The sequence below is a fragment of the Lonchura striata genome, chromosome 20 (genome assembly GCF_046129695.1).
Source record: "Lonchura striata isolate bLonStr1 chromosome 20, bLonStr1.mat, whole genome shotgun sequence".
Lineage (NCBI taxonomy): Eukaryota > Metazoa > Chordata > Aves > Passeriformes > Estrildidae > Lonchura > Lonchura striata.
This window is the reverse complement of record NC_134622.1, coordinates 7,408,075-7,435,412: the sequence shown is the minus strand read 5'-3', so window position 1 is coordinate 7,435,412 and position 27,338 is coordinate 7,408,075. Positions and strand designations below refer to the sequence as shown.

Genomic DNA, 27,338 nt, shown 5'->3' with positions numbered 1-27,338 from the left:
AGACCTGGAAAAAGCTGGAGCGGCAGGAGCCAAGCAGACAGCAAACCCCACACTGAGGAGCGTGCAGTGCAATCCCAAATCCCCGAAATAAGCGGATCACAGAGGCCAGGGGGGAATAGCAAGGGTGGAGGAAGGCTTTGCTTCCTCTCTGGGTGCCAAGCCCCAGTGGCAGCCACAGCATCCCGGCAGGAAGCACGGACAGGGGGCAGGCGGAGCAGCTTCCCAAAAGTAGAACTTTTATTGACAGCAAGGGAAAACTAAAAACAAAGACAGCCAGAAAGGAGGCAACAACACACAACTAGCCTCCCCTTTCAGGTCCAACCAGTAAGGAGCTGCTCCCAGTCAAATTCCTATCGTACAGTCTCACAATATAAGAAAATAGCGCCAGGTTCATCCACCTGTGACCTCAGAGCTGTGGACCCCAGCCCACGGTTGTCCCCACTGGCCTGGGTGGCTTTGGGAGGAACAGGACCCTGTCAGCCCCTCAGCACTGCAGAGGGGATGGCATTGAAGCCAGGACCTGCACTTCTCTGTGCAAAGAGCTTTGCTTTGTCTCCCGGGCCGCTGCCATTCTTCAGGAGCATTTACATGCAAAGAAGAGCTTTGTTTCCAAAGATCTGCTCATTTCCTAGCAAAGGAGGCTGACCAGGAGCACGGGGAAGGAACAAAGACTCTGCTTCCACAGAAAATCCCTACTAACAAAGCAGGAGAGGGGAGAGAGTGTGCAGCAGGAACTTTCCCTCTCAGAAACGTCTCTTCCCATCGTGGGCAATTCCTCAGGAGCACCACACTGGGCTGTTCTTTATCCACTTTATCCCTCTCCCAGTGTCTCCCCCGATCCCACAGCCACAGGAGGATGCCCCTGATGCGGTATGATATCTCCATGTGGTGCATCCGTAACAAAACCTTATTTGTTAACAACAGAAATTGGCTTCTCTGTGAAACTTCCAGCACACAGAGGGCAACACCAGGCAACAAAGGAAGGAGCATCGACTTCCACCAAGCAACTCTGCTCTGAGCAAATCCTAAGGGAAGGGCAGGGTGCAGGCAGAAAACCTCCGAGCTAGCATTCAGTAAAAACTCTATTTATTCACCCCTCTTGGTTACAGCTGGGCAGGGGAAGCGGGTACAGAGGAGGAGGCCATGCACTCCGGGCTGCTCCGTGGTGCTTTATCCCACATGTCTGTCCTGGGGAAGCTGCCGCAGGCTGGCGCTTTATTTCGCAGTCTGATTAAAAAAAAAAATAATCAAAACTAAATAAATATTGTTCCAAAAGAAGCCAGAGGAGAGAGCAAGCCTTTGGTACAACAGCTGCATCTCCAGCAAGACCCCGAGCTGCTGTGCTGGACCCCTCCAGACACAGCTGGGGTTGGCACAGGCTCTGCTGAGCCTGTCACGCATCAAAACATGGAGCAAACAACAACAGGAACTTTGTGAGAACTCTGGTTCGTTTGTCACAACCCCCACGACTTCGCTTTGTGGTCTGGGGACGAGGGGAGGTGACAGGGTTTGGGAGAATCCAAAGGAAACAGGCTCACTCCAGGGCAGTGCACTTTCAGCTCCATTTGCTTCCCAGTCTTTGGGGTGAAAGCAGAGTGCTGTGCACGCACAAGGACAGACTCCTTTGACCTCATGTTTGCTTTGCTAAGTTTCCAAGGTGCCTCAAAACCGGAGCCTAGAACGCAGAGGCCGATGCAGTGTTCCTTTCTATGATATATTTTTCTTATATATAGTATATATTTTTTAACCAGCCCTGCCAAGTCTATTCTCTCGCTCAGGTGCACATCACCAAGAGTCATTTCCCACCATCCTGCGACGTACAAAACAGGAGTTATGTGTCTAAGGGAAGTCGTTCCCATTGTTCCCTCTCCTTCCCCCTTCCTCGGAGAGCGGAGGTGTCGGGTGACAGGTCCTATCGATCCATCTCATCCAGGAGAGGCGTGGCGTCCCCGGCGATGGACATGGGCGTGCTCTCGATCATGGGGCTGGGAGAGGGGCGAGGGGTCAACCTCTGCTTCTGTTTCCTCCGCTCAGCCTCCTTCTCCTGCAGCCACTGCTCGGCCATCTTGCCCCAGTCGATGGCAGCGTGGCTGTTGGTCCTGCAAGGACACGGGGACAACGTCAGATGTGACAGGAAAGACTCCCTGTGCTCTCCCCTCCCCGTGGGGGAAGCAATCCCATCGTGCTGCTTCCATAAAAACCAAGAACAGCAATGGAGACAGGACATGGATACGAGCACTCAGAGTTACTCACTTTGGCTGCTGCCTCTGCCTGGAGCTGGATGATGGCTGCGACTGTGCCTGGGACTGGGTGGACTGGGGCGTGGTGTTGGCCTGGAGCTGGTACTGGGGCGTGGTGATGGGCTGGCTGGGAGTAGTGTAGGAGTAGCTGGGGGTCATCAGAGGGGTGGCCACCGGCTGCTGTGCTGGAGTCGTGAACACCTGTGGGGAGCAGAGGCTGTCAGGGGACAGAGGGAGGACGCTGCTAGGCTGGGGGGGTTCTGCACTGCCCTGCTCGCCCAGGAGGGTGCCCACCCACACTCTGCATGCCCCCAGCCCTGCTGAGCACAGCACATTCGCTTCCCTGAGAGCTGGGCCAGCACAGCCTGCCCTCCTTGCTCAGCCCAAGCAACCAAAGGCAAGGGGCACAAGAGACACTTGGGGCAAGCCAGCAGCAATGACATCCTGCAGTGGGCACAAAGAAGATAAATTCTTCCCCTGCAGGCTGCAGAGAAGGTGCAGAAGCTCTCAGGGTGGCTCCCTCCCACATCCCAAGCCAGCTGGCTTCTTGTCCCATGAAGAGCTTAGTGTCTGCCTCCCGGTGTTCACCTCCCTTTTTTTCAGATGTTTTGATGATTAATACATCAGGTTATCCACAGTCTATGCCTATCCTCAGCTCAGCATTTACTGTGCCAAACTTCCTGAAAGCCTCCCAAGGTGCTCCAAAGGAGGATCACACCTCTATGCAAGCCTTGTCTTGCATCTTTTCTTTGGGTGCAACAGCTGGGTGTGTTTTTTGCACCCAGGCTCCTCAGTCCTTCCACTGCTGGAATTTGCCTCCATGTCAGCTGGGAGCTTGCAGAGTGGGTTGGGAGCGGGCACACATCAAGAAAGGCTCCACCACGAGCCAAAACTGTCCAATTCCATCTTACTCCCTGCAAAGTCCCTGGGTGTTGGGTCAGGCTGAGGTGTTCCCCGCCGGTGCAGCTCAGAGATTAGCGCTGAGCTGAAAAGCCCTGCAAACTCAGCGCATACTTTCCCAGCTAATCTCCTCCACTGGCAGCTCACGTTGCCAATTCAGGGGCACAATCAGAAGGTTGTGTGCCCTCACTGCTGGATCCCCCCTCTCCACCCTGCCACATTCCTTGGGGGCCAGACCAGTTGGCTCCTTGCCCCAGCTCCCCCCAGAGCAGGGCTGTGTTACGTGCCTTGTTTCTCCGGTCACGGGAGGCGGAAGGAAACCTGGCTCAAGAATCCAGCCTGTGCAGCACCACAGGGACAAAACTGGGACTTGGGGACCCCAGGCAATGAGGGATTCCTTAGGCTCTCAGTGGTTTCTAGCAGCAAGGAGAAGCCAGCAGAAATTTAAGTGACACCTACGTGGTACGCGCTGCTGCCGCCTCCGCTGCCTCCGTAGCCATACTGGCTGGAGCCCCACTGTGCTGGGGTGGCATTTGGGTTCTGTCCCTGGCCTGTCACAGCAGCAATGGCACTGAACATCTGGGAGGTCATGTTCTGTGGTAGAGCATTCACTGCACGTGTCAGGTCTGCAAGGGAGACACACTGCATTAGGAAAAGTTGGAGCCTGGAGGAGCAGCTCACACCCCAGTTCCAGCTGGGAATGGCTGGCACTGACCTGCCAGGTTGATGTTAGCTGGAGTAGCATTAATGGAGGCTGGAGTCCTGGTCCGACTGCTGCTGCTGGGGGTAATACCTGTGTAAAACACCAACCAAGAGGTACATTAATTCTCCTGGAAGAGCAGCCATTGGTCTGAAACCCAGGATTTGAAAAAAAAATGGAGTCAAAAGTTGTTACGGCACGATGGGAATGGTGTGTGTGCCGGACTGTATGGTGGGAGAGGAGAGGAAAGGAGAGGAAAGAGACTGGTCCAGACATTGCTGCACAGCCCACTTGATGAAAGGTTAACTCTCAGGAGAGCTCTCAGTGGGCTGGTGCATGGAGCCAAACATTTCAAGCATTGCTGGGAAACTTCCCACACACAGCAAAATCCTAGGACACATTTTTGGGATGAAGAAGATGGAACTGTCCTTTAATAACTGTCCCTGATATTGTGATTAACAAACAGCTGAGGCATTGAAGTTTTAGGCTGCTCACCTGGAACAGGGTCCTGATAATGATCCTTAAACCATCGGAAAAGTCCGTTCACAGTAGGGAAGACTTGGCCCCGGTAGCGGAATCCCTCTGGTGTCACTGTCACATACTCTATCCTGGGAGAGCAGGGACAGCACGAAACATCACAGCCTGTTTCAGCCACTCACTGACAGGTCACACTCACAACAGGCATGGACTAAAACCACAGGCAATGGCTGTACTGATAATGAACAGACAGATCCACCCAAGGCACTTTATCTTCAAACAATTGCTTCAAACTACCCCACCTTTCCATGAAAAATCCATCATTCCCTGTCTATACTCCCACAACACAGGGCAATGCTGCTCGTGGCAGACAGATAGTTAAGAAATGTGGGAGTCTCCTGGGTGAGATTTACTGCTAGAATTGGGTCGTCCACTGTCAGGAGGCCAAATTGTGGCAAAGAGGAGGCGTGATTTACAGGGATTCTGACAGAGCTGGAAGAAAAGCTGGCAGCAGACAGCTGAGGTTTGGTACTGGCAGTACTCAGCGCAGATGCTGGGCTTGCCTCTCCACTTACCTTGGTTTGCCTCGAGGCTGATATCCCAAGAGGAATTTACCAGGTAGGTCTTTACAGGCACTAATAAAGTATGGAATAAATGTTGGCTTCTCTTTCTTGGTCTTTATCAGCAGCTCTTCCAGCTTCTAATTAGAAAGAGAAAGAAAATAAATTCTCCAGGGGAGCCCACATTTTCAGCAGCACACTGAGCCCATGGATATCTTCCTAAGAAGTGACCACATCCTGGGATTTTCTCACCTTCTTGTCTCCACCATTGCAGTCCTGATAGTATTTGTGGTTCAATAGGTCTCTGGCAAAAGAAGCCATTGGCTGGACATAACGAGCAACAATTTCATCCAGGTCTTCAAACTCCTTTGAACAAACACATTTAAAGAGGTATTTAGGGTGCATTTGGTCATACACTCTGCATAGCAAGGCTTGAGGGGAAAAAAAAAAAAAGAGACAAGTATTGTCTAAAGATCCAGAGAGTGCATTGGAAGTTACTCTCCAGGAGTGTGAAAGCAGCTACAAGGACAGAAGGGCTGTGTCAACCTGTAAAATAAGTCTTTCCCCTTCCCAGGTGTGCTCTGCAGGGCTTTACCTCTGTGTTAATCCAGAGCATGGAGCCCAGGCTGAAGGCGTTCTCCTTGCCCTCCTCCCGGACATCCACATGCTGGTAAATGCCATCGTTGACCTTCCAGGTGACAGTCAGGTGGTTCTCCCCTTTGCTGCTCGGCCGAATAATCACATCCCCTTGGTCCATGGTCTCCATCATCTTCTCTGCTTGCTTGAAGCTGATGTTGTGGAATGATGGGTGAGCAATTACCCTCTTGATGTATGCTGGGGGACAAAGGGAACGTTCAGCCTTCCAAGAGGAACTGCTTTAATGCAACCCTATCTAATTGTTCTGATTGTCCTGAAGCAGCCTGGGAAGGCTGGAATTACAAGGGAGAGAGAAATTAAGAGAACTCACTCGTCCTCTGCTGCTTTCTTTTCATGTCTTCCTCCTGTTTGTGATCTGCTGCCTCCGAGTCGAAGTCGTAGTAGGTGTCTTTGGGCAGTTTCCACTCATTGTTCTTGTCCATCAGGTCTGAGGTCCTGCAGGTCAGGTCTGCGCTGAATTTCTCAATGTCAATCTTCATGATGCGGCAGTGGACGGTCATTCCCACCTGCAGAGGAGGTGCAGGCCAAGGTGAGCAGCAGATAACCAGAATCCCTGTGCTACAGAATAATCCACGTGGGATCCTGCTGGAGGTACAAATCACCTCTGCTACTTCAGACTGATACAACTTTAAAAATGATCTTTCTACACAAACTGAAAATCAACTGATCCCAAAAGTGACCAGAATCAAAAGAGATTACGAGAAAAATGGGCAGTTCTCCAGCACATCTATTACCTATTACCCACACCACACAGAAAACTGCATATCTGGAGGGTGAAGACAATCACCTTTTCTATTTCAAATATCTTTCACAATGGGAGAAGCAAAACTGGACTTCAAGATGTGCAAGAAAGCAGTTAAGTGTGTTCAGAAGCAGACACCCACAGGACTGCTCTAATAAAATGTGAGGCAGAAAATCCCCCCACAAAAACTGCAATGTCTTAGTTCAGTTAACCATGATGAAGTTAATTAATAACACTTTAAAGAAATGCTGAGACCTCTGAGCTTACAGGATTATCCATCACCTGCATGTCCTGCTGGAGACCCCAAAAGACAGCAAAGACGTTAAACCACTATTTTAGTATGTGATAAAAAGGTGTTACTCCACTTCTTTAAGAACCCCAATCCCTGTCCTGAGCAGGACCAGTAACTACGATGACCTCCACAAATTAATGGAGAGGGAAAAAAAAGCTTTTAGAGGAAAATGACCCTTGCCTGTCCAAAAAGAGTTCTGTGAACTCTTTAGAAAGCCAGAAACAAAGGGCAGCTCTGCATTAGAATGCCTTCTGGTCTCCTAAACCCAGACTCCAGCCAGACGACAATAAATCCTCCTACAGCACAATGTGTTAACTGATTAACAGGGTCCCACCAGCTGCCAAGGGAGATTTGCACTGTGGGACAATGACACTAACCAGAACCTGAACTTCCTGCTGATTTTAAGTCCTTACATGAAAATAAGGTCGTAAAAGTCATTTAAGAACAGTGTTATTAACCAAACTCTGAGTCTTTAGTATTGGCTCCAGGTTCTTCCACCTCTTGCTGGGAGTGTGAAAATCCACTGCTTTCATACCTTCACCCTTTCTTCTGGCCTCTTGACCACCTTGTCACTAAGAAATTTTGTTGGGATGAAGCCAGCAACACCATTATCCAGACGTGTCTTCACTCCAATGGCCTGACCTGGGCAGGAACCGCTGTCAAAATGGTTCCAAACCTTGAGCAAGGCAAAAGTAAATGAATCATTCAGCATGGAAACAAAATAGCTCCAGCAGTTCAAACTCAAAACAAGTCCAAAAGCTGTGTCAGCAAAGTGGTGCAGCCAGAAGTGACTTGTGGAAGGGCAGGGGACAGAAGACTTCAACAAGTGCTACCCAGTAATACCATCTTCTTCCTCCTACAGTTCTGCTCAGCTTATGGGACATTGCAACCAGGAAGGTCAGAACATTTTTAGACCCTGAACACCAGACTGTAGCCAGGGCTGGTCTCTAATGAACATTATAGGGGTTTAAAGTCATGGATTACCTAGGCTGGAATTCACAGTGTTTAGAAAGGACCTAAAGTACAGCTGCATTAAGCAGCAGGTGGTCCAGATAAGTTCTTAAAATTGAGAAGGTGGCAGAGCCTTCTGTTCTCAGTGTCACAGGCAATTTCTCTGCACAAAACACAATCCCAGACCACAGACAAGAACGCTTTATGTATCTGCAAAGATCTGGTCAGCTTAGCTCCAAGTCCATTTCACTCTAAAAGCCATAATGTAGCCATAAAAGACCTGTCAAATCTATACTGAAGCAATTAGTCAGAAGTGCAACAGATTTTATTTACAGCCAAAGGCCACATCAGGTTGGCACTGCGGACACAATCTTGGCTCTGGTTCCTTGTCTCCCAAGAACCCTACACAACACTCCTGCTGATAGCAGGCCCCTGACAAAAGCAGGAGAAGCAGCCCCACCTCACTGAGCTCTGGGAAGTTGTCCTGCTGGCAGAAAGGGCACTGCCAAAGGCCAGTTTCATCATTCCGTATCGCCTGGTCGTAGCTCTCTCCCTGTGGGCGCCTGTGGGCAATCCCAGTCACATTGCAGATGATCATTTTACCTGTGGGGTGATGGGAGAAGGGAAGGAAAAAATGAAAAACTGCAGAGTTAGGCAGTTCCCTCCATCTAAGGTTGTTCTTCATGCATGAAGGTGTTAGGAGGTCACCCAAGTACTTGAAAAGCTGCTTCACACTCCACCACAGCACTGTCCCAGCATCACGCTCACTATGACCCCTTTGCCCCATCTTCATACATTCTGTGTCAACTTAGGAGGACAGAAAGCAGGGATATAAACAGGGATATACCTATGTAAAATGTCTCTGGAGTTTCTTTGGTCAGCATATTGAAGACCTCCTCTGTGTTGGGAGAACGGTACGGGGTTCTCAGGTCCTTGTATCTGCAGCTTAGCTCAGCTCGAATGTCATACAAAGTGATGTGCTTGTCACCATAGCCCTGTGTGGGATTCAGAGGTTATAAAGGCATGAGCAGCAGGAAGAAGGTCAGTAGGGAATCCAGTGTAACTTTTGGAAGAATTCAAGCAACTTAGAAAATAGCAAATTTAAAAAGGGGGAACGCAGCAGGTACCAACAAATGGTGAAATTCGGTCACAGGATGTTGAGGAGGTCAAAAGGACAAACATATTTCAGGAAACAGCTTAAATGGTTAATTACTGTTCCCTGCCCCAAGTGTACTTTCTGCAAGCATTTACTGCATGCCTTTGTCAGACACTGACTGCTGATACATTTTATAACAGCACAGCTAATGCCCAGCTCCAAAAAAGGATAAAGCTATAAAACATGAGAATCTCAGCTGGGCAGCAGAGCTTCCCCTCTGTTTCTCAGCACCAGGAACCCCCAGTGCACCTGTCTTTCCAGTTCTTCAGCAAAGGCATCAAGATCCAGGTCTTTCAGGCGCTCAGGGTTTTCCAGGATCTCCTCCAGAGCTCCTGCAGGATTTGCATCCTCAGCTGACTCATCGTATTCCAGGGCATCCACTGCCATTTTCCTGGCCCATTCATAGGTTTCAGGATGGACCCTAGAGCCATCTAGGACTTCAATGTAGGAATCAGTGCTGAAACAAAAGCAATGTTCAGATCAGGGCTCTGAGGTGTTCCTGCAGCTCAATGATCAAGCACATTGTTGAGCACCACTGCTGCCCTCCATGGAACAAAGTACTCCAAAAAGGACACTGAATTATTCATTGCTAAACCAACAGGAGCCAAGGCAAGACCTGGCAAACTCCAATCTACAGCTCCAAAGACACAGCCAGGTACTTTGGATGCTGGGTGGATTTGATGCCTGCATACTACAGCTGCTTTATGAGCACACAGCTCTCTGCAGTTTTTCTCTTCACACAAATTCAGAGTTGCCAATGAGCTGTTTGGATGGGCTACACTTGGCCCCCATCATCTCTGGGATTTGTGTCCTGCAAGAATCAAGAGATCTAGTGGGGCTGGATCCCTCAGTGCAGGGATTCAGCCAGGTATTCTTTCTCACATTGCTTTTCAAAGGCAAAAAACCCTGGAGAAACCACGTTTCTAGTAAGTGACCCTTTGTGCAAAGCAGTCAGTCAGGTTCAGAAACAAGGTTACAGCTGTCCTCAAAATACCTCTTGTGCAGTTACCAGTACCTTAATGTTCTATAAATTTCCTAGTATTGCTACTGGTTTAAGAGGATGCCAAATTGCTGAGTTATTTCTCAAGTTTGAAACTTTAGAAAAATAAAATACTGTTGGAAGGACCAGGCAGAAACTAAGCTGAAGTGCCCATGGGTTACTGATGACTCCATGACAACTATTTTAAGGAACAATTGGTCTAAGTTTAGTTCCTCTTGACCACAAAGAGTCCTTCACACCAGAACAAGCCATGTAATTAATTTTCTGCAGTTCACACTGCTGTTGTGCAAGTTTAGAATCAGATTAATAACCAGCAATACCTGAACTTGGCCTAAAGTCAGAGGGGCCACACAGAAACTCTGGGGAACACCAACTCAGGGAAGGTCACTGTGTCACCCTGTCACTCACACTGACCCCACATCCAGAGGACATCAAATACAACCCAATACCCACCTATCACCCAGTGATGCTGTGTCAATTTTGATGAAGCCAGCACAGTTGATAAACACTTTGGGTCCCATGTGACACATCGTAACCAGCTGGGTCCTGTTCTCCAGACGGGTGTTGTTTTGTTTTAAGATCTGCAGAGAGAGGCAAGAATATAAACCTTGAGAGTGGCAAGAATATAAACCCTGCTATTCAAACGCTGATTGCCCACAGAGGTTGTGGACTTCCTATCCCTGGATTTGTTCAAGGCCAGGTTGGATGGAGCTGTGAGTAACCTGCTTTAGTGGAAGATGTTTGTGGCCATGGCCAGGGGGTGGAATCAGATGATCTTTAAGGCCCCTTCTAACCCAAATTGTTTTTGTCTGGGAAAAAAAGCAGAGGATTCACACTGCACACTGCAGTGTTTAAAGCATCTGACACACGCCCATCACAACTCTTAAGCTGTTGCTCCCTGCCAGTGTCTCAACATTGTGTGAAAGATGATGATTCCACATCATCACAGCTCCAACTCTCAGGAAAAGCGTTGGCTTCTTGCCTCGTGTTTTCTACACTGTGGAGGTGTCTTGACACTCTGACAGCACATCCATTCCTGTGGGTTTGGGAGCTGGCTGGGATTGCTGGATCTGCTGAGCTGTTTGGGTCTCTCAAGGACACAAGTCCACGTGTAGCTTCGGGGCAAGGCACAGCGAGGTAAAAACACACAACAACAGAGCTGTCAGCTGCACCTGGCACAGGGACCCTGACTCACCCCTGAGCACTCACACAGAGGGGGATGTGCAGGTTTTGTAGGCAGGCTCAGAAGCCTCCTCACCTTCAGCAGGTGGGTGCCTTTGCGTGGTCCCAGGCCACACACGTACTGCAGCAAAGCCTGGCTGTGGGGGTGAGCAATGGCCCTGTTCACATCCACCCCCACCTCGTTCACACGGTTGATGAATTCGCAGTAGAGAGCGTTCAGCAGCTCCTCCTTCACCACGTGCTCCTGGCAGAGAGAAGAGGTGTTAGCCCTGGAAAAGATGGCACTGTGCAACCCTCTGCCACGAGCCAAACACAACACACTGGTGCCCAGGAGCTGTGTTGCACCTCAGTTACCCCTGAAAACAGCCTAAAGGCTGATGAGGAAGAAAGAAAGGCAGAACTTGCACGAGTTTAACTTGGAAACCTCTTATTTGAAAGCAAACCCTCACAGGCTGCTTTCTCTTGCAGAGAAGTATCTTTCTTGCCCAAGGAAAATTTACCTGCAGAGGGTGGAGTTTCAGGCAGAGAATATCCTCATCAGAGCTGCAGACCTGGGCAAACTCTATGAGGGGGTCCTGGATGCGGCGAGCGAGGGACACAGCCTGGCGCAGCAGAGGGGGGTAATCCCGGAATTCGTTCTGCAACAGGACACAGAGTCAGGGAAAACCCTTGTGGTATTTCCACACTTTGTACCACAAGCAGTAAAGACACATCAGACAGGGACTGCAGCAAGGAAGCACTTGGTGCTCAGGGAGAAGAAAGCTGAGGTCAAAGGCTCCCAGGAGCTCTTATGCAATTAGTAATGGAACAATTTCTCTCATTTCCAGCTACATCAATATCCACTTTGTGCATCTGCTGGTGCTGATCTCTTTGGGGAAGCCTAAGATGTTTTGCCTTGATCCAAAGATCAGTACGTGACTGTCCAGATGGATCATGAGACAGAGGATGATGCAAGGCCAGCACAACAAATGGAGGATGACACAGCACGAATGAGCAACAGACTAAGGGAGAGACTAAGGGAGCAGCAGAAGGTTCACCTCAGACTTCTTGCTGTTCATGTAGAGGATGGCCAGTTCATTGTCCACCAGCTCCACTCCAATAGAGGACAGCTGCTGACCTTGGTCCAGCTCATGAACAATTCTCTTTACATCCTCCATCAGCATCTGAGCATCCCTAGAGAGAGACAGCCAAGGGGACTGAGGGGAGAGCACAGAGCTGGGTCCTGGAAACAGTGACATGTAGACAGGCACAAGGAAAGGACTGCAAAGAGACTGGCAAGTGGAAGCAGCACGAAGACTGACCTGTTCTCGCCTGCAATTGTCACCACATGAGGCTTCTTGTTTAGGAGGAATTTTTTCAATGTTTCGATATCCTGGGCCTGGAAAGGAAAGTAGAAAATGTGAGTAGAAAAGCTAGAGGTTTCTGTTCTGAGCTACCTACATTCATCTCAGTGACAGCTGCACCAAGGCTCACCTTCTTTTCCCTCTCCTCCTCACGCCAGGCATTCCTTCTCTTTGTGAAATGTGGCAGTCGGAGGAAATCTGTCACCTCACCCTCTCCATTAACGAGGGCACAAAACACAGGGTGGTCCCTGTCAAATAGAGACCACTCAGACATGGAGGACTGGTGAAGCTGGATGCGCATCCAGACACCATTCCCTCCCTCCTACCTGGCTGATGAAAAGGCAATGCCCAGCACCCGGATCCCCTTCCCTTGGTTCTCATCCATGAAATCATCGTCTTCCTCCACCTGCTGATCTGGCCTGTATGCAGCAACCTTCAGCCAGTTGTAAAGTTTGCGGCTGCAAGCCTGGGAGAGCAGAGAAAGGACAAAGAGGAGTGAGAAAATCCACTGCAGGGGCCTGGCATAACCCTTCTCTGGAGAGAAGTTGAACCTGATTCAATCCCTGCCTCCCCCTCATCCCCAAGAACTTGTGTATAAGCTGTCAGTAGCTATCCCCAGAACAAGCCAGTGTTTGCAAGCCCAGCTCTGCCTCAAACCTGTGCCTCATCTCACCTTGAGGACATACTCCTTGGCCTCCACTAAGAGCTTGTTCTTCAGTTCTTTGGCCATCTGCACGTAGAGGAACTGGTTGAGGGAGCGCTCGATGGCCATGGTGCGCTGCCGATTCCACTCCTGCACCTGGTGACTGAACTCGTCCCGGTAATAGAACTGCTTGATTTCCTCAAAGTACGTCTGGTCACTGCCATAACTGCAAGAAAGGAGAAGGGGAGATACAGAAAGGCTCCAGACACCTGCATGGACCCATCACTGGCAGATTCCTGCACATCTCAGATACAGGTAGCTGCTTGGAAAAATTAGGGAGAATCCCATCCAATGCTGCTTTAGCTGCTGAAGTGATGCTGTAGACAGATCACAGCCATACTACACAGTGTGGCCACTCAGATGTGCAGGGAAGGAGCTAAGTTGGTTGGGAAACAGCACCAAGTTCTGCAAAAATCCCAAGGTTTCACAGTTTGCTTTCAAGTGAGTAAGATGTCTGCTAAAGTTCTCAACAAGATGATGAAAAAAGCAAGACCCTGAGAGGCTGCTTGACTTTGAGGTGCAGGAAACTACCAGGCCTTGACTTTCAGAAGTAGTGTGAGTTACAGAGGTGCTTGAAGAGCACTGCAGGAATGAGCCCTGGCAAGTCAGGGATGGCACAGCCAGTGGGAACTCACCCCTCCACTCCTTTCATGTCAATGCTGATATCTATGGTGAGCAGTGCCTCGTCCTCTGCCAGGCTCATTTTCAGGAACTGGTCATCTCTCAGCTCCTTCACAGGCTTGTTCTTCATGTATTTAAAGGAATAGGCATAGTGGGCTTCATCAATATCCTGGGAAAGAGGAGAGACAGACAGCATGCACACAGGGCATTCATGAAGATCCTTCTGTATGCCACAGCAGGCAATGGTTTTTATTCAATATCCCCTCAGCCCTATGCCTGCCAGTCTGCATTTCCTTCCCCAGCAGGACACGGTGGAAGTGCTTTCCAGTCCCAGAGAAACACAGACTGTTTCCATAATTGAAGGCAACATCTCATCTGGTAAAATGCTGAGACTAAAAATGCAGCACACTGATGAGCTGGGCTCTGCAGCAGTCCAGCTCACTGCTGCTCTGAGATTTATTCAGAGTTGCCACTGACATGGGAGAACAAGCATTTGTATGTTTGAGTCAGAGCTCCCTTCCTTACCTTCTTCCCCTTTTTGGTTGGTGAAATGTTGATTTTAGCTCGTTCTTGGAAAGTCTGTCTCAGGACCTGTCTGACCAAGGGCTCCCTGGCGATCTGCAAAGCCACCATGTACCGAGCTCCTTCCAGCACTGCTTCTGGGCTTGGGAATTGACTGCAGGCAAAAAGGCAATGTGAAGGCTTAGAACAATGTCCCCAGATCCTCTCACTTGTGTTACATCCACAGTAACTCCACAACGACCCCCCCATACTGACCTACACACATAATCCTTGGCCAGCTCCAGGGGCTCTGCAGGGAACTGCTCTGTCTCGTGACGCTGGTAACTGTCTCGGAGATTCTCCCCAAATTGCTCAGGTGTCAGACCAAATTTCTTAGCCAAGCCATCTGGTAAAAGCAAAAAACCAAAACACCAATAAGGATACAGGTATTGTAGCTAATAGTGAGCAAAACTACCAGTCTTCCTTCCACAGGTGAGTCACAGCAGCCTGCAGAGCATGTGGGCCAGGCCACTGCACATTCAGCAGGACAGAGCAGAGCCTTACCCAGCCCAGCTGCCTGGCAGATGGTGTACATGTCCCTTCGGGAAGCCTGCTTCAGCTCAGGCCCCTTCTGCTCATCATCCTCTGCATCCTCCCCTTCACCTGTAGGAAGGATACATTACAGAGGCATCCAGACAGCTGGAGCGTGTCACAAGCACAATAAAGAGATTAAACACAACCTACGCTGTGCAACAGAGCCCCTAAATCCCACAAAGCTAACAGCAGCCTTAAAATTATTCAGGATTGGAAAAAGACCCTGGAAACACTATCTTCAGTGCCACTCTTGCAGTTTTAATAGAAGTTATCTCTGGGTTGCACATTAGAATATACATCAAGTTTGCTTATGCCACCCTTGCCACAAGGTGTGGCATTCATATTCCACTGGAAAGCAACTTGTGTGGCAAACCTTAAACAATTTCAAAGGTGCCTGAAAGATCTGGAACTAACTTGAGATAGAATGACCAGCAGAGATGCATTGTGCAAACACACGGGTTTTTCACCAAACTTTCTTCCTATTCTTTCAAACCAGGATTTTCAAGCAGCCCACAAGGAGAAAACTACCAAATGTGAGGAGACAAACCTTCCTCTTCTTCACCATCCTCCCGGATACGCTTTTGCTTTTTGCGAGCGGCCTTGGCAGCATTCTGCATCTTGGGGATGTCTCTGCCATAGTACAGCAGGAAGTGATTGTACACGTCCTTCAGCTCATCCATGGACTGCACGTCCTTCAGCCTACAGAAAGCCAGCATGTTACACCCTGCCTGCAGCTAGCTCACGCTCACAACACTCAAGGAACCTGCTCTGACTCAGGTAAGGAAGAGAAGCCCTTGGATTCGTCTCTCAAAAGAATTTTAAGTATTTCTCATTATTGGCTTTGTGGGTGCTCTGCAGTGGCCAGAGTGCCTGTGCTGTTTGGGCAAGTCAACGGACATTTTAAGTAATTTTGGAATGAATACAGAAGTCCTGGCACCCTACCTCTCCATGTCAGTAGTATCCAGGGCCCTTATTCCATCAGCCAAGGGCTTGTCTGGGTCAGCAGAGATTTGCTCATACTGGTAGGCCTGCATCTTCTCAAACAGTCGAGTCAGGTTCTGCTTGCGGATCTTCAGCTGGGTCCACTGGCACGAGAACAAAAGAATTCCAGTGAAACACCCCATTGTAGTGTGTTATCGGTCTCCTGTCTTCCCAAACAGGGACTTCCAGGTTTTTGGGATATTTGTCATATAAAAATGATCATTAAAATCTTCATCCACAGCCAAAGCCAAATGTGATGTGTGGCAGGTCTTATTTCAGAGATGTATTATAATAACAATAAAACCCCAAAATTCAGGTTTGGATCTGATAGCAGAGAAGCAACCTGCACTTGCTGGCAGGAAACGTCACTACACAAAAGGAACTCAGTGAAGAGGAAGGATTTTTTGGAATCCTATTTTCTCAGATATCCCTTTACCACCATACGTCAGCAAAAATGCAAAAAGACATGGATAAAAGCCCCAGTCATGGCCAAAACAAACTGCTGAAAGTATCAGGCTAGGTAGGAGGAAAATGTTGATGGGAGAAGCAGCAATGAAAATATTCCTCACCTTCTCATCCCACTGCCAGACCCTCCACAGGTCGTTGATGTGCAGCTCTGGCTCCACATACTCCTTTCTGTAGAAGGCGATGAACGGGACCTGGGTCAGAAATGAGACTCATCACCCCTATGGAGGGGACTGGGCTGCTCCTGGCAGCCAGGAGCCCAAACAGAGCTCCTGTTCCATGTGGTACAACAAACTAATGAGGCAGCTCTTACTTCACACCAAAGAATACACCACATAGGCCAAAACATTTCTGCAACATCAGGCAACACCTTGGAAACAGACTGGAAGGACTGAACAAGGCTCAAGAGAAATTCTTCCACCTCATTCAGCCTCAATTTGTCCACAATCAGGGAAAGACAATGACAGCAGCTCTGTCAAACAGGCCTTAAAAACCTGCATTGACACAGCTCACATAAGAGGAGCTCTAGTTCCCAATGAAGCATCATTTCATCACAGGCAGCCAGGGATGGTATCTCAGCCCCTCCTATGAGCCCTAAATTTTTCCAGCAGCCCTGCTAATTCTGTCACAAAAAGGAGACAGACCTCGGTAATGAAGAAAAAGTTCCAAATTACCTCAAAATGCTGATTTCTCATAAAATTCAGGGCTTCTTTAATCTTCTGGATGGTGCTGGGCCCCTTGCGGCTGAAGCTGCTGGCTTGTCCACGGTCAAGGTAGTCAGAGCTTTCCTGAAAAGGAGAAACACATTGTGTTCTCTCTTCCTGAGCTGAACCCCTAAAAGAGCAACCCCAGGTTAAGGTTAAGAAATCTTTGTTATTTCAACTTCTTTGTGTTCCTTTTTGCTCTGTTTTGTGTATGTAAAAATGAAGACACACATGTCAAATGACCTGCTCAAAGCCAGAAATGAAGGTGGTACTGGGCACCACATTCCAATCAGCAAACCCTGGAAAAAGTCCCCAGGCACAGTCCTTTACCTGCAAGGAGATGGTGGGTGTTGCAAATGCATTCCTATAAATCCAGTCAGCTTCTTCCTCCAGCTCATCATCTTCAGCACTCTTCACTGGGATGGTTCTCAGCTGGGAAGAGACAACACCATGAGCACAGGCACGTGCAACACCAGGGCTTGAACTGCCATGTTTCCAAGAAGCCTGGAAATTATTGTTTTGAGCTACAGGTTACCTCTGAGGACCCCCACCTACGGGGTGCCAAGGATATCACTTCAATGTCTGCACCTTCTGAGCACACAGGAAACTGCATCAGCTTTACACTACATAAAGGCAGCTACAATCCTGTCAAAGGCTTGTGGAAAGGCCTGCAATGGTGCAAAGTCTGCTGTGAAAATCAAGTGAGGATATCTCCACTTCCCACCAGACTCCCAAATTTTCTGCAGTTACATCCTCTGCTCCAATCTATCTGTGCCTTGTTACCACTTTTGTTGCTGCAGTCATGGAGTAACAAAAAATAAAGTCTCTCTGGGCACCTATTCTCAGCAACTTCTCTTTCAGAGGACAATATGTGTGAACAGGCCACCTACAGCCACAAGACATCACAGACAGCATTTCCTTCTGTGGCACAGACTGGCAGGGGGAAAAAAAGGTCCTTTGGAAAACTGGCAGCTTCACACATGCCATTTCACAGAGAAGGGTAACAAACCTCTGCATGGAATTACATACACTACAGTGAGATGGATTTTTCAGTGAGAATCTGAATAGAGTGTAAAATTAAGACAAAAATAAGAGACACCAGCAGGATTACTCACAGCACAAACAGCACTTTGTACTGAGAGCAGTGCAAGTCTCATCACCTTGAGTAAAGTTGGTTACAGCAGTTATGTACTGGCTGGCATACAGGTAAGCTAGAAACCTCCCCATGTCTTTTCTAGCACTGCATCTTGTTCTCCATATATCCAGCCCAAAGGATTCCTATGAGCACACAGGAATCATCCAGCACAAAGCCATCTCAGCAGAGCCCAAGCCCTGCAATTCAGCAGTGCAACACTGGCACCATGTGGCCACAGGGAAGCTGTGACTGAAGCTAAACCCAAATCCACACAGGTACAACAGCTCCCGTGTCACTGATACATCTGAATGCAGTTTTAGCCTGTACATTTGACAGGTAAAGTCATGAAAGAGGGAAAAAGATATTCCAAAATCCATCCAGCAGTCTGCCAGCCTGCAGCTCCAAAATGCTTTCTGCCTGCAGAGCTGCAGCCCCTTGCCTCACCTGGAACCTCTCAGGCATGTCTGTCATGCGGATCTCGTTGTCCTGGTCTGTGAGGTGGCTGCTCTCCAGCTCACTGGGCTCGTACATCTCGAAGATGCTGCGGCGGCTGACGCGTTTCTTGGTGGTCTTTTTGGGCCGCACGCGTGTCTCCCCTTCGGTCTCCTCATCCTCGTACTCGTACTCCTCCTCCATCTCCTCGTCGTACTCGTTGTACTTCTCAAACTCATCGTAGTCGAAGTCCACACCAAAGATTTCCTGGGCTTCCTGCAAAGCACTGGAAAGTAAAAAAAAAAAAAAACGCCCCGTATTTTTCAGCCCCACAGTGCAGTTCACAGAACATCTTTACAGCCACACACAGGAGGCCAGGCTCTAAGCTTTAGTTTTTTACCCAGGCTAAAAAATCATAGACAAGTACAAACTTTGAGCTTTACTGAAAATATTTCTCTTAAGGGCCTGGTTTTGGTATCCCTTTAAAAAAATCCAGGGGAAAAAAGAAAAAAGGAAGAAGTCACACATTTCAGAAATCACACACTAAAAGCTCTCTGTCTAAATTTACCAGGTTTCTTCTGGGAAAAAGACCAGCAGTACCCAACCACAAGCTGAATCACTCTGCAGTTGTAAGATCCAAATAAGCTGAGCACTATTTTCAAGGCTCCAGGCCAACTTCCAATCAATACTTACGCATCTGTGTATCCCGGAAGCTTCTTTCTCCATTTTGGCTTCTTCAGAGGTTGTCCATCATCATCCACAATGAAGTCATCGATGTCTGGATATTGAGAAACAATTCAGTGGTCAGGGAACTCAGATCTAGAACTGGTACCTCTGACAAAGCTCAGACAGTGCAACTATGAGCCTCCACCACAGACTTAGGCTGCTGCTGCCTGTCAGGCTGCCCAGCTGCCCACAGCATCTCCTACACCAATCTCACACAGTCCAGGAGCCTGAACCACAGTAACAAGCTGGAACAACCTTCCAGACAAACTTCCAGGCAAAGCCATCTGAGTTGCAGCTCAGTGCACTGAAAATACAGTCAGGAAAGGCTTGGCTGCTTTGGACAGTAGAAAGAATTCTTGAAACTTTTTTGGTAATGTAGCAGCAGTGAGAGGCTGATGCTGAAGAGGGGTAAGGCAGGCATGCACTGTGGTATGAGGTACTAAACATTGCCTTGAGTGCCTTCCTCTGAAGAATTTTCATTTTTGAGGCAGCTTAGGGGAGGTGTTCAAGACATCAGCACACATAAAGTGCTCCTGCACAAAGTGGTTCAGACAGACAAACTAAACCTGTCACCCAGAAATGTTTAATTCTAAGGACTGTACTAATCAGAACAATTAAGAGCTTCACCATGACAGGGTCACAGACTTTTGGATACTTCTAGTTCAGAGAAAATCTGAACTTTGTTCCTGTGCTTTAATCCTAGGACAGACACTGGATGTAACTGAGCATCCACACTCACCAGATTCATCTTCCTCCTCCTCCTCTTCCTCTTCCTGTGGAGCAACAGGAGCTTCCACAGCTTCCCCTCCTTCCTCGCCTTCACCATCCTGAAAGATTTCTTCAGCAATGGCTTCCTTCTCATGTTCTTCCTTTCCATAATCTTCTGCTTCATCGTCCTCATCATCAGACATTTTTCGCACACGCCTGAATTTTTGCTGCAAGGACAATTCCTTGTTAGTTCTCACAACCCCTGGCTCAGCACTGCACTTCCTCTGCAGGCACCTGGGAGGGAGCAGGATGGAGCACACCACAGGCACACAGGGGAGAGAAGCCACCCCCCTGGGACCTGTGTCACTTGCATGCTGTCACCACCAGTGCTGGCCTGGTTGATGTGACTCTAATGTTTCAGAAAGAGCTTTAGAGCCCGTAACAGCCTGTGCTGACCTTGAGGTTAGGAATGGAAGATGAGACTGTCCTGAAGAGGTGGAAAGGGAGGAGCACAGCAAACTTTAGGCACCAGAACAAAGTGTTTTTCAAACTCTGGGAAGCCAGGTCCCAGCTGCTTGGGCAGGGATAGATCCTGCTTCCTTCAAGCACTCAGCTCTCCCTTTCCAAGAGGGCAGGAGCTGACGGGAGGATGTTTGCTCATGGCAGGCTGAAGCCCACCCTCCTCTGTGCTAAAACACACCACACCATTAACAGCAGCATGGGAACACAACTCACTCTTTTGACTTTGACGCCCAAGTTTTCTTCAATGAGGTCGAAGTCATCATCCTCCAGGCGGTCATCAAAAGCTAAAGAAGACAGCAGAGCTAAATTACACTCTCATTTTCCTAATCTGGGAATGCACTAAACCCCAAAGGGTACAGCTTATCCAGCTCATGCAGACCATGGCAGAGGGTTCTGTCTGCCAGCATTACACCCTGCCCTGCTAGTAACAATCATCACAAAACTTACTGCGCTTTCTCTTTTTGTGGCCAACATCATCCTCGGAGTCTCCAGAGTCACTGGCTTCCTCCTCCTCCTCCTCATCGTCATCATCATTAATGAATCCTTTCAGGTTCCCCTGCTCATCCTGATCATCGAGGTTCAGCTCCTCCTCTTCCTCATCTGGGATGGAGAGCAGCACGTGTTAGACACTTACTGGTTATCCACTGGGACCTCTGCAAGCAGCATCTTCCTCCACACCATCCACACAGAGTTTTAACTGAACACTTCTACTGACACAGAACCCAGCCAGCTGCTCCTGCCAGATCCCCACTTCTTGTCTCGTGCTCTCTCTGCAGAGGGAACAGGTGGAGTGGTCACACTGGGAGAATTCCTCTGCTTTTACCATTTACTATCAAACTGTGTGACTGCAAGTCCCACGAGGGTGAAGCAGCATATTTTTTATTGCCGATTAAAAATACCACTTGGAGGAAGGGAAGCACTCAAACAGCTGAGATTATTGACTACAGATGGCCCTGCTGTAATAGCACAGCTATTGCTCCATCTGCAGAGCCACAGAATGCAGACTAGAACAGCAATGAACACAGACAATTCAGCAAACTCACCATCCTCATCTTCCTCTACAAACTTCTTGGTTACTCTGGGTACAACCTCCCCATCTTGGTTGTACTCCTCCTCTGACTCCTCTGCTTCACTCTCCACGAAGTCAGACATGGCTGCAACCTCTCACACAGCAGCTGGGGAAAGAGGAAACATCCCTGGCATCAGCTGAGCAAGCAGAACACGAGCACTTCCCCCTTCAGGTTTTGGAGAGAAGGCAGCTAAAGCAAGACGGGTTTCAAATTAGCTACAGAGGCCCTGAATCACCCAGTGTCCACCTTGCCTGGACATCCCTGTCAGCAGAGATTAGGCAGCAGCCAGGAGCTGCCAGGAGCTGCCAACCCGTGCCTGGGTGAGGAGGGCAGGAGCTGTCACAGCAGCACCCGCGGCTCCTGCGGCTGGAACGTGCACACAGCCAGAGCCCCCATCCCATCCACACCCTCCCATGCGCTGGGAAGGCTCCCACTGATGCTGCACGGCGTCAGGCACACAGCCCAGCTAATTAAGATCTTAATATGATTAATCCTCACTCAGTTAATGAAGCCAGGGTGACCCTGAAAAGGGCCTCGACTGAGCTGTGATCACTGGCTGTGAGACTCTGCAGAGCCCACAGAGCAAACTGAAGAGAGGGCTGGGGGTCCTGGGCTGGGGGTTTGTGGCTGCTCACAAGCCAGAGCCACAGCCAGGGTGTTCCATGCCAGGAGCCTCCATCCAGAGTTGAGGAAGCAACAAGAAAACTACAAAAACAGTGTATTTTTTTATATCCAGAACCTTTTGTTTGATGCTTTTCCCAGCTGGGGTTTCTGGACACAACATAAATCAAACTTGGCACAAAGGAAAGTGTTTGCCAAGTTCTGTCTCTCTGAGTCTTCCAGTTACAGTGGTTGCAAACTCACTGATATTTTTGAAATTTTCAAAGGAAGTTTTTCTTTACCTCCCTTTTACATACATCAAAACAACTGAACCTTACAAGAGTCAGCTAAGAGGAAAATCAAATAAATTCCTCAAATGGCTGAGAGGATGAAAACGCCAGCCTGGGAAGAAGTATAAGCCTTTGGGAAGGAACAGTACAAAAAGCAGTTCAGAGGTGTCAGATCTAAAGCCAAAACCTCCACGTTAAAATTACATCTGATGCAATTCAACACACGAACACGCAAAAACAACACAGAAAAAAAATTGAGAAAACAATTCCATATGGCAGGAAAGGATAGCTAAACAAACATGCTTTAAAACATTCCCATAATCATTTCCCCACTGCAAACAACCTGCTGAAGGAAATCAGTCCCATACGGGACAACCTGATCAAGGCTTTGCCATGACACTTCTCGTGTGCAGGATTTCTTGTTCTGCCCTGAGATCCACACACATCTGCTGCACAAACACGACAACTTAGAGAAAAAGCATGGACTTAGTGCTCAGTTAGAGTTAAAAGGTCCAAGGCTGATCTTGGATGATCTTTTAAGTCTTAAAATACCAGCAGCTCCGAAGGAACGTGTCACCCGTATCTCATTAAAGAAAACCCACAACAAAGATGAGGGGAAGACCTCTGCCAGATTTTAGACACGAGTGCAGAGAGCAGCTCATACTCCTTGGCTGCAGAATATGTGGCTGTGGCCAACTTCTTTTTGCAGGATGCTCCACACAAGCAGAAATCACAGCAGGCCAAGGCTACTGCTCTGCATCCCACCAGGACATGGCTGCTCTGGTTCAGTGTGGGATCCCCATCCTCAAGAGGACCCTTTAGAAGTTAAACACTTGTATTTAAGCATCCCTCTCAGAAATAACGCCTCAGAGGGCAGCACTGATGCCTGTCAAACGTGTGTTCCTGATGCAAATGGCACTGATGAATCATGTGAGTACACAATACAGAAACAGGGATTATGTTTACTAGCCCGTGTATGAATATTCTGTCACTTCACAGTTTCACACCAATCCTCCTGCTCCAGGTATTCAGCAGGGTGTATTAACATACACAAACCTGCAGGCTGAGTGGCTTTTCCTAGAGCATTTCCAAGTCTAATAACCTTGTTTATCTCCTGCCCACGATCAATACACAAACCCACCTCGTCAAAGCACCACATCCAATTTTTCACCATTCTCTGCCAGTGAGTATTTAACTCATGATTCCAATTATCTTCCTCATCACTTGCTCTAAAATTTCCTGTCAGTTTTACTCCATGTCAATTAAAATTTGTCTGGACACGGGAAACAAACAGGACTTGAGAAAACCATCTTATTTAATGATCCAGCCAAGCAGGTTCCACGCGAGCCAACCACCAACAAACCCAGGTGCTTTCAGCTCCAGCAAAATTCATCTCAGGACAGCATCACTTAGCATGGAAAAGAGAAGCAAGATATTAAACCAGATATTGATTACAGGTGCTTCTCCCACCCTCTGTGCCTGGAAGGCCTTAATTTGAAACAAAACAGGCCAGGGAAGTGGGCAGAGATGCAGAGGCAGAACACGGTGTGGTCACACAGGAGAGACCTGAGGAGGGTTTAAAGGCTCTGGACCAAGGAGTGTTGGGCCAGCCCAGCTGTTTTGATCAGGAGTGTCTGCACTTTGCTCAGCTCAAGAGAACAGTGGCATTGATCCAGAGTCCACAAGCTCCTTTTAACTGGGACCATTGAGTCCTGATCAGGGCAGGACCAGGATGGACATCAGCTGCAGACTCTGTGAGGTGAGGCAGGGCCTTTAGAACAAAGGCTGCTTTGTGAGAACCTGAGGATTTCAGAAATCATTCACACATCCAGTGTGCAAATGGACATTGGGAATAGAAAAGTCCCTCAAGAGCTTCACCTGAGCAGGTGTGGGGTGAGAGAAAGCAGAAACATCTGACACTCTCCCAGTCACAGGGATGCCACCTAAGGCAGGAGACCTCAGTGGTGTTCAGAGAATAACCAAGCAGTGTTCTCAGAGCAAGATATATTTATTGTTCAGCAATCAACCTGAGGACAGCAGTGTGAATACACAAAACAACAAAGCCAGGTGCTCACCTTGGCTTTAGGACAGCGTGGGTGCAGCAAAGTCAGTTCCTTGACTTCTCCCCATCCTTTGGGGAAGAAATGACATCAATCCCACATTAACACTTGTTTTGTGGGGTTTTTTTGGGGGAAGAGCGGGCTTGGGCAGGAATGGTTCTAACCTCTGCCACTTCATGATTCAACTCACAGTCCATTTGGGATCACACAGCTCCAGGGAACCACACTGCCAAAGCCACCAGAGAACATCAACTCTCATGGCCACATTTCAAAGGGTCAAACCAGAGGATTCAGAAAGCTCTGTGAGAATAAGAGAGCTGGGGAACTCGACTCAAAATGCAAAGCCTAAAGAAGCCAAATCTATTAATTTTGTCAATTAAATGCTCACTAAATTAATTTTAACACAGTCCAAGTACATCCGCAGGAGTCCAAGACTGACAACAAATGTCTAACTAGGAAAAACTCAAATTAACTGCAAAAATACCACCACTTTTTCACTCCCTGGAGCTCTGAGTTTCTCAGTTAAATCAGTATCAGTTTTCTTAAAAAAAAAAAAAACAAAAAACATGGTTGACCTGGAATATGTGGATTTAACACCAATAACTAAGCAATGATCTTCAGGCTGTGTCCCACCACAGAACTCAGGCAAAATTGTTTTGGCATCTTTTGATTTGAAGCTTATGAGCCTAACAGAAACATCCCTGTGAAGCACTGCAAGGCACTGCACACCATGAGAAACTACCCTCACAGGCACCTCAACGCTGAGCTCTTCCTCACAGGCATTTCTTGATATCCATGTGGACTTCTGATGGCTACTGGGGCCTGCCAGCCCTGACAGCAGCAATACATCATTTTATATTTAGCTTTTACAGCTGTTTTGCAGATTTTTGAAGTCTGCATCTAAACCTGACACTCCCACCCTGCTCAGTGGGAGGAACACAGGGGGAAGTGATGACTGGGGACCAGTGATGGGGAAAGTCAAGGCAGCCACCACAGCTCAGGAACTTCCCATACCTGCTTTGTTGCTTTAATCCTGCTGCTGGTCCCACCACCCCCGATGCTATCAGGTGGCAGCACGTCCTGTGGCAGGGTGACACATTTAATAGCACGTTGTGTGAAAAAGTACTTCCGCCTGTTTATTTTAGCCCTGCTGCATCATAATTTCCGCTCAGAAACACAAAACTGATGCTCCCTCCTCGCTTTCTCTGACCTGCCCATGACTTCAGGCACCTGGATCATATCTCCTGTCAGCAAGCTTCTCCCCTAAGGTGACGACATGAAGGCTTTGCTTGCCCAAAAACCTGCTCTGCTCCTGCCCCTGCGTGCAGCACTCCCTTTTTGGGATGGTCTAACCAGAATTGCCAGGACACAAACTGCCAACCACTTACTCAGCAGTGCAAAAATGTTTTCTATTTCATTCTCTTCTCCTTTAAAGTAATTTCAAAATATCCCTCTTAAGCTACAACGGGGTGTTGAAGTAGTTTTAAAAAACAATTGTTGAGACACCTACTGCTCTTCCCTGAATAGATGCAGAGCCAATTTTGTGGTATTTGTTAACCTTCCTTACACATCTCAGTTACCAAACTAGCATTCTCACCCGGTATTATCTGGTCTCTGCAACTCCTCACAATTTAGTTATTCTAAATAATTTAGGAGTAACCTTCCTTCTCCACATCATTCTACTCAGGAAAAAAAGCAAGCAACAGAAATGACTGTGAAACTCCACAACAACCTCACTCCTCTATGAGCACCAATCACTTGCCACCTTTCAGTCGTTTATTAAACAAAAAAGGGCTTTCCCAGGCCCTTGGCTTTTCAGGGAGCACCTCGCCACAAGTTTGGAAAGCCGAATGCGGAGGTCTGGGAATCACACCTGCGCAGCAGGAGGCTCCAGGACCACCAGTGTGGCGAGAACCGAAGGTCAGACCCTTTCTCCCACCGCGAGGAGAGCGAGCATCCCGATGCTCCCCACGGCACCGCCTCGCACCCACCGCTCCTCCCAGCGCTACCCCGCATCCCCGGCCCCGCCGGGCACAGCGCGGGGGCCGCGGCAATCCCGGCCCCGGGGAGCCACCCTGGACCCCGGGGAAACACCCTGGACCCCGGGGAAACACCCTGGACCCCGGGGGAACCACCCTGGACCCCGGGGGAACCACCCTGGACCCCGGGGAGCCACCCTGGACCCCGGGGAGCCACCCTGGACCCCGGGGGAGCCAGCCTGGACCCCGGGGGAGCCACCCTGGACCCCGGGGGACCACCCTGGACCCCGGGGAGCCACCCTCGACCCCAGGGAGCCACCCTCGACCCCGGGGGAACCACCCTGGACCCCGGGGGAACCACCCTGGACCCCGGGGGAACCACCCTGGACCCCGGGGGACCACCCTGGACCCCGGGGAGCCACCCTGGACCCCGGGGAGCCACCCTGGACCCCGGGGGAGCCAGCCTGGACCCCGGGGGAGCCACCCTGGACCCCGGGGGACCACCCTGGACCCCGGGGAGCCACCCTCGACCCCAGGGAGCCACCCTCGACCCCGGGGGAACCACCCTGGACCCCGGGGGAACCACCCTGGACCCCGGGGAGCCACCCTGGACCCCGGGGAACCACCCGGGACCCCGGGGGAACCACCCGGGACCCCGGGGGAACCACCCTGGACCCCGGGGGAACCACCCTGGACCCCGGGGAGCCACCCGGGACCCCGGGGGAGCCACCCTGGACCCCGGCCGCCGCCTCGCCTCCTGCGGGCCCCGCTGCCGCCAGCCCCACCCACGGCCACCGCCGGGCCCGCACCGGGGCCCGCGGCGCGGCCCGGCACCAACCTCGGGCACGTCCCTGCCGCCTTCACCGGGGCTCGGAGCCGCCGCGGCACCGGGCCGGGCGCGACGCCCGGGCCGGGACAACGGCGGGTTCGCCCTTCTCCCGGTAAGGGCCCCTCGTTCCCCGCCGCCCCGCCGGGCCCGGCGCGGCCTCACCCGAGGGGCCGAGGGAAAATGGAGGCGGCGGCGGCGGCGAGCGCGGGGGGCGGAGC

General features: G+C 49.6%; 1 protein-coding gene across 2 annotated transcripts; it reads right to left on the bottom strand.

Annotated features, from left to right (window-relative positions):
• Window positions 1-214: 214 nt before the first annotated feature.
• Window positions 215-27,323, bottom strand: SUPT6H (SPT6 homolog, histone chaperone and transcription elongation factor). Of its 2 annotated transcripts, none has more exons than XM_021550861.2 (37): window positions 27,130-27,323; window positions 21,336-21,467; window positions 20,740-20,892; window positions 20,506-20,576; window positions 19,802-19,997; window positions 19,030-19,114; window positions 18,349-18,622; window positions 17,100-17,201; window positions 16,740-16,853; window positions 16,170-16,259; window positions 15,562-15,704; window positions 15,167-15,318; window positions 14,590-14,688; window positions 14,302-14,431; window positions 14,050-14,200; window positions 13,539-13,693; window positions 12,874-13,069; window positions 12,527-12,666; window positions 12,331-12,448; window positions 12,159-12,235; window positions 11,895-12,030; window positions 11,358-11,495; window positions 10,934-11,101; window positions 10,129-10,256; window positions 8,925-9,132; window positions 8,367-8,514; window positions 7,980-8,122; window positions 7,104-7,244; window positions 5,845-6,040; window positions 5,473-5,711; window positions 5,130-5,243; window positions 4,893-5,017; window positions 4,336-4,448; window positions 3,856-3,933; window positions 3,600-3,766; window positions 2,254-2,441; window positions 215-2,099 (listed from the first exon to the last, which is right to left on the bottom strand). In XM_021550861.2, exons 2-37 carry the CDS (start codon window positions 21,442-21,444, stop codon window positions 1,913-1,915), a joined length of 5,172 nt encoding a protein of 1,723 aa, XP_021406536.1. In that variant the 5' UTR covers window positions 21,445-21,467; window positions 27,130-27,323; the 3' UTR covers window positions 215-1,912. The 2 variants fall into 2 exon arrangements, with proteins under 2 accessions (XP_021406536.1, XP_021406538.1); XM_021550863.2 differs by lacking the exon at window positions 27,130-27,323 and adding an exon at window positions 25,327-25,387.
• Window positions 27,324-27,338: the final 15 nt, after the last annotated feature.

Excerpts from the sequence above, each read along its gene's own strand:
- SUPT6H (XM_021550861.2), bottom strand. The coding sequence starts at position 21,444 with ATGTCTGACTTCGTGGAGAGTGAAGCAGAGGAGTCAGAGGAGGAGTAC. Across the intron at positions 8,123-8,366 it reads TCCAGAGACATTTTACATAG|GTAAAATGATCATCTGCAAT; the intron begins GTATATCCCTGT and ends ATCACCCCACAG. Across the intron at positions 5,712-5,844 it reads AAGAAAGCAGCAGAGGACGA|CATACATCAAGAGGGTAATT; the intron begins GTGAGTTCTCTT and ends TTTGTCCCCCAG.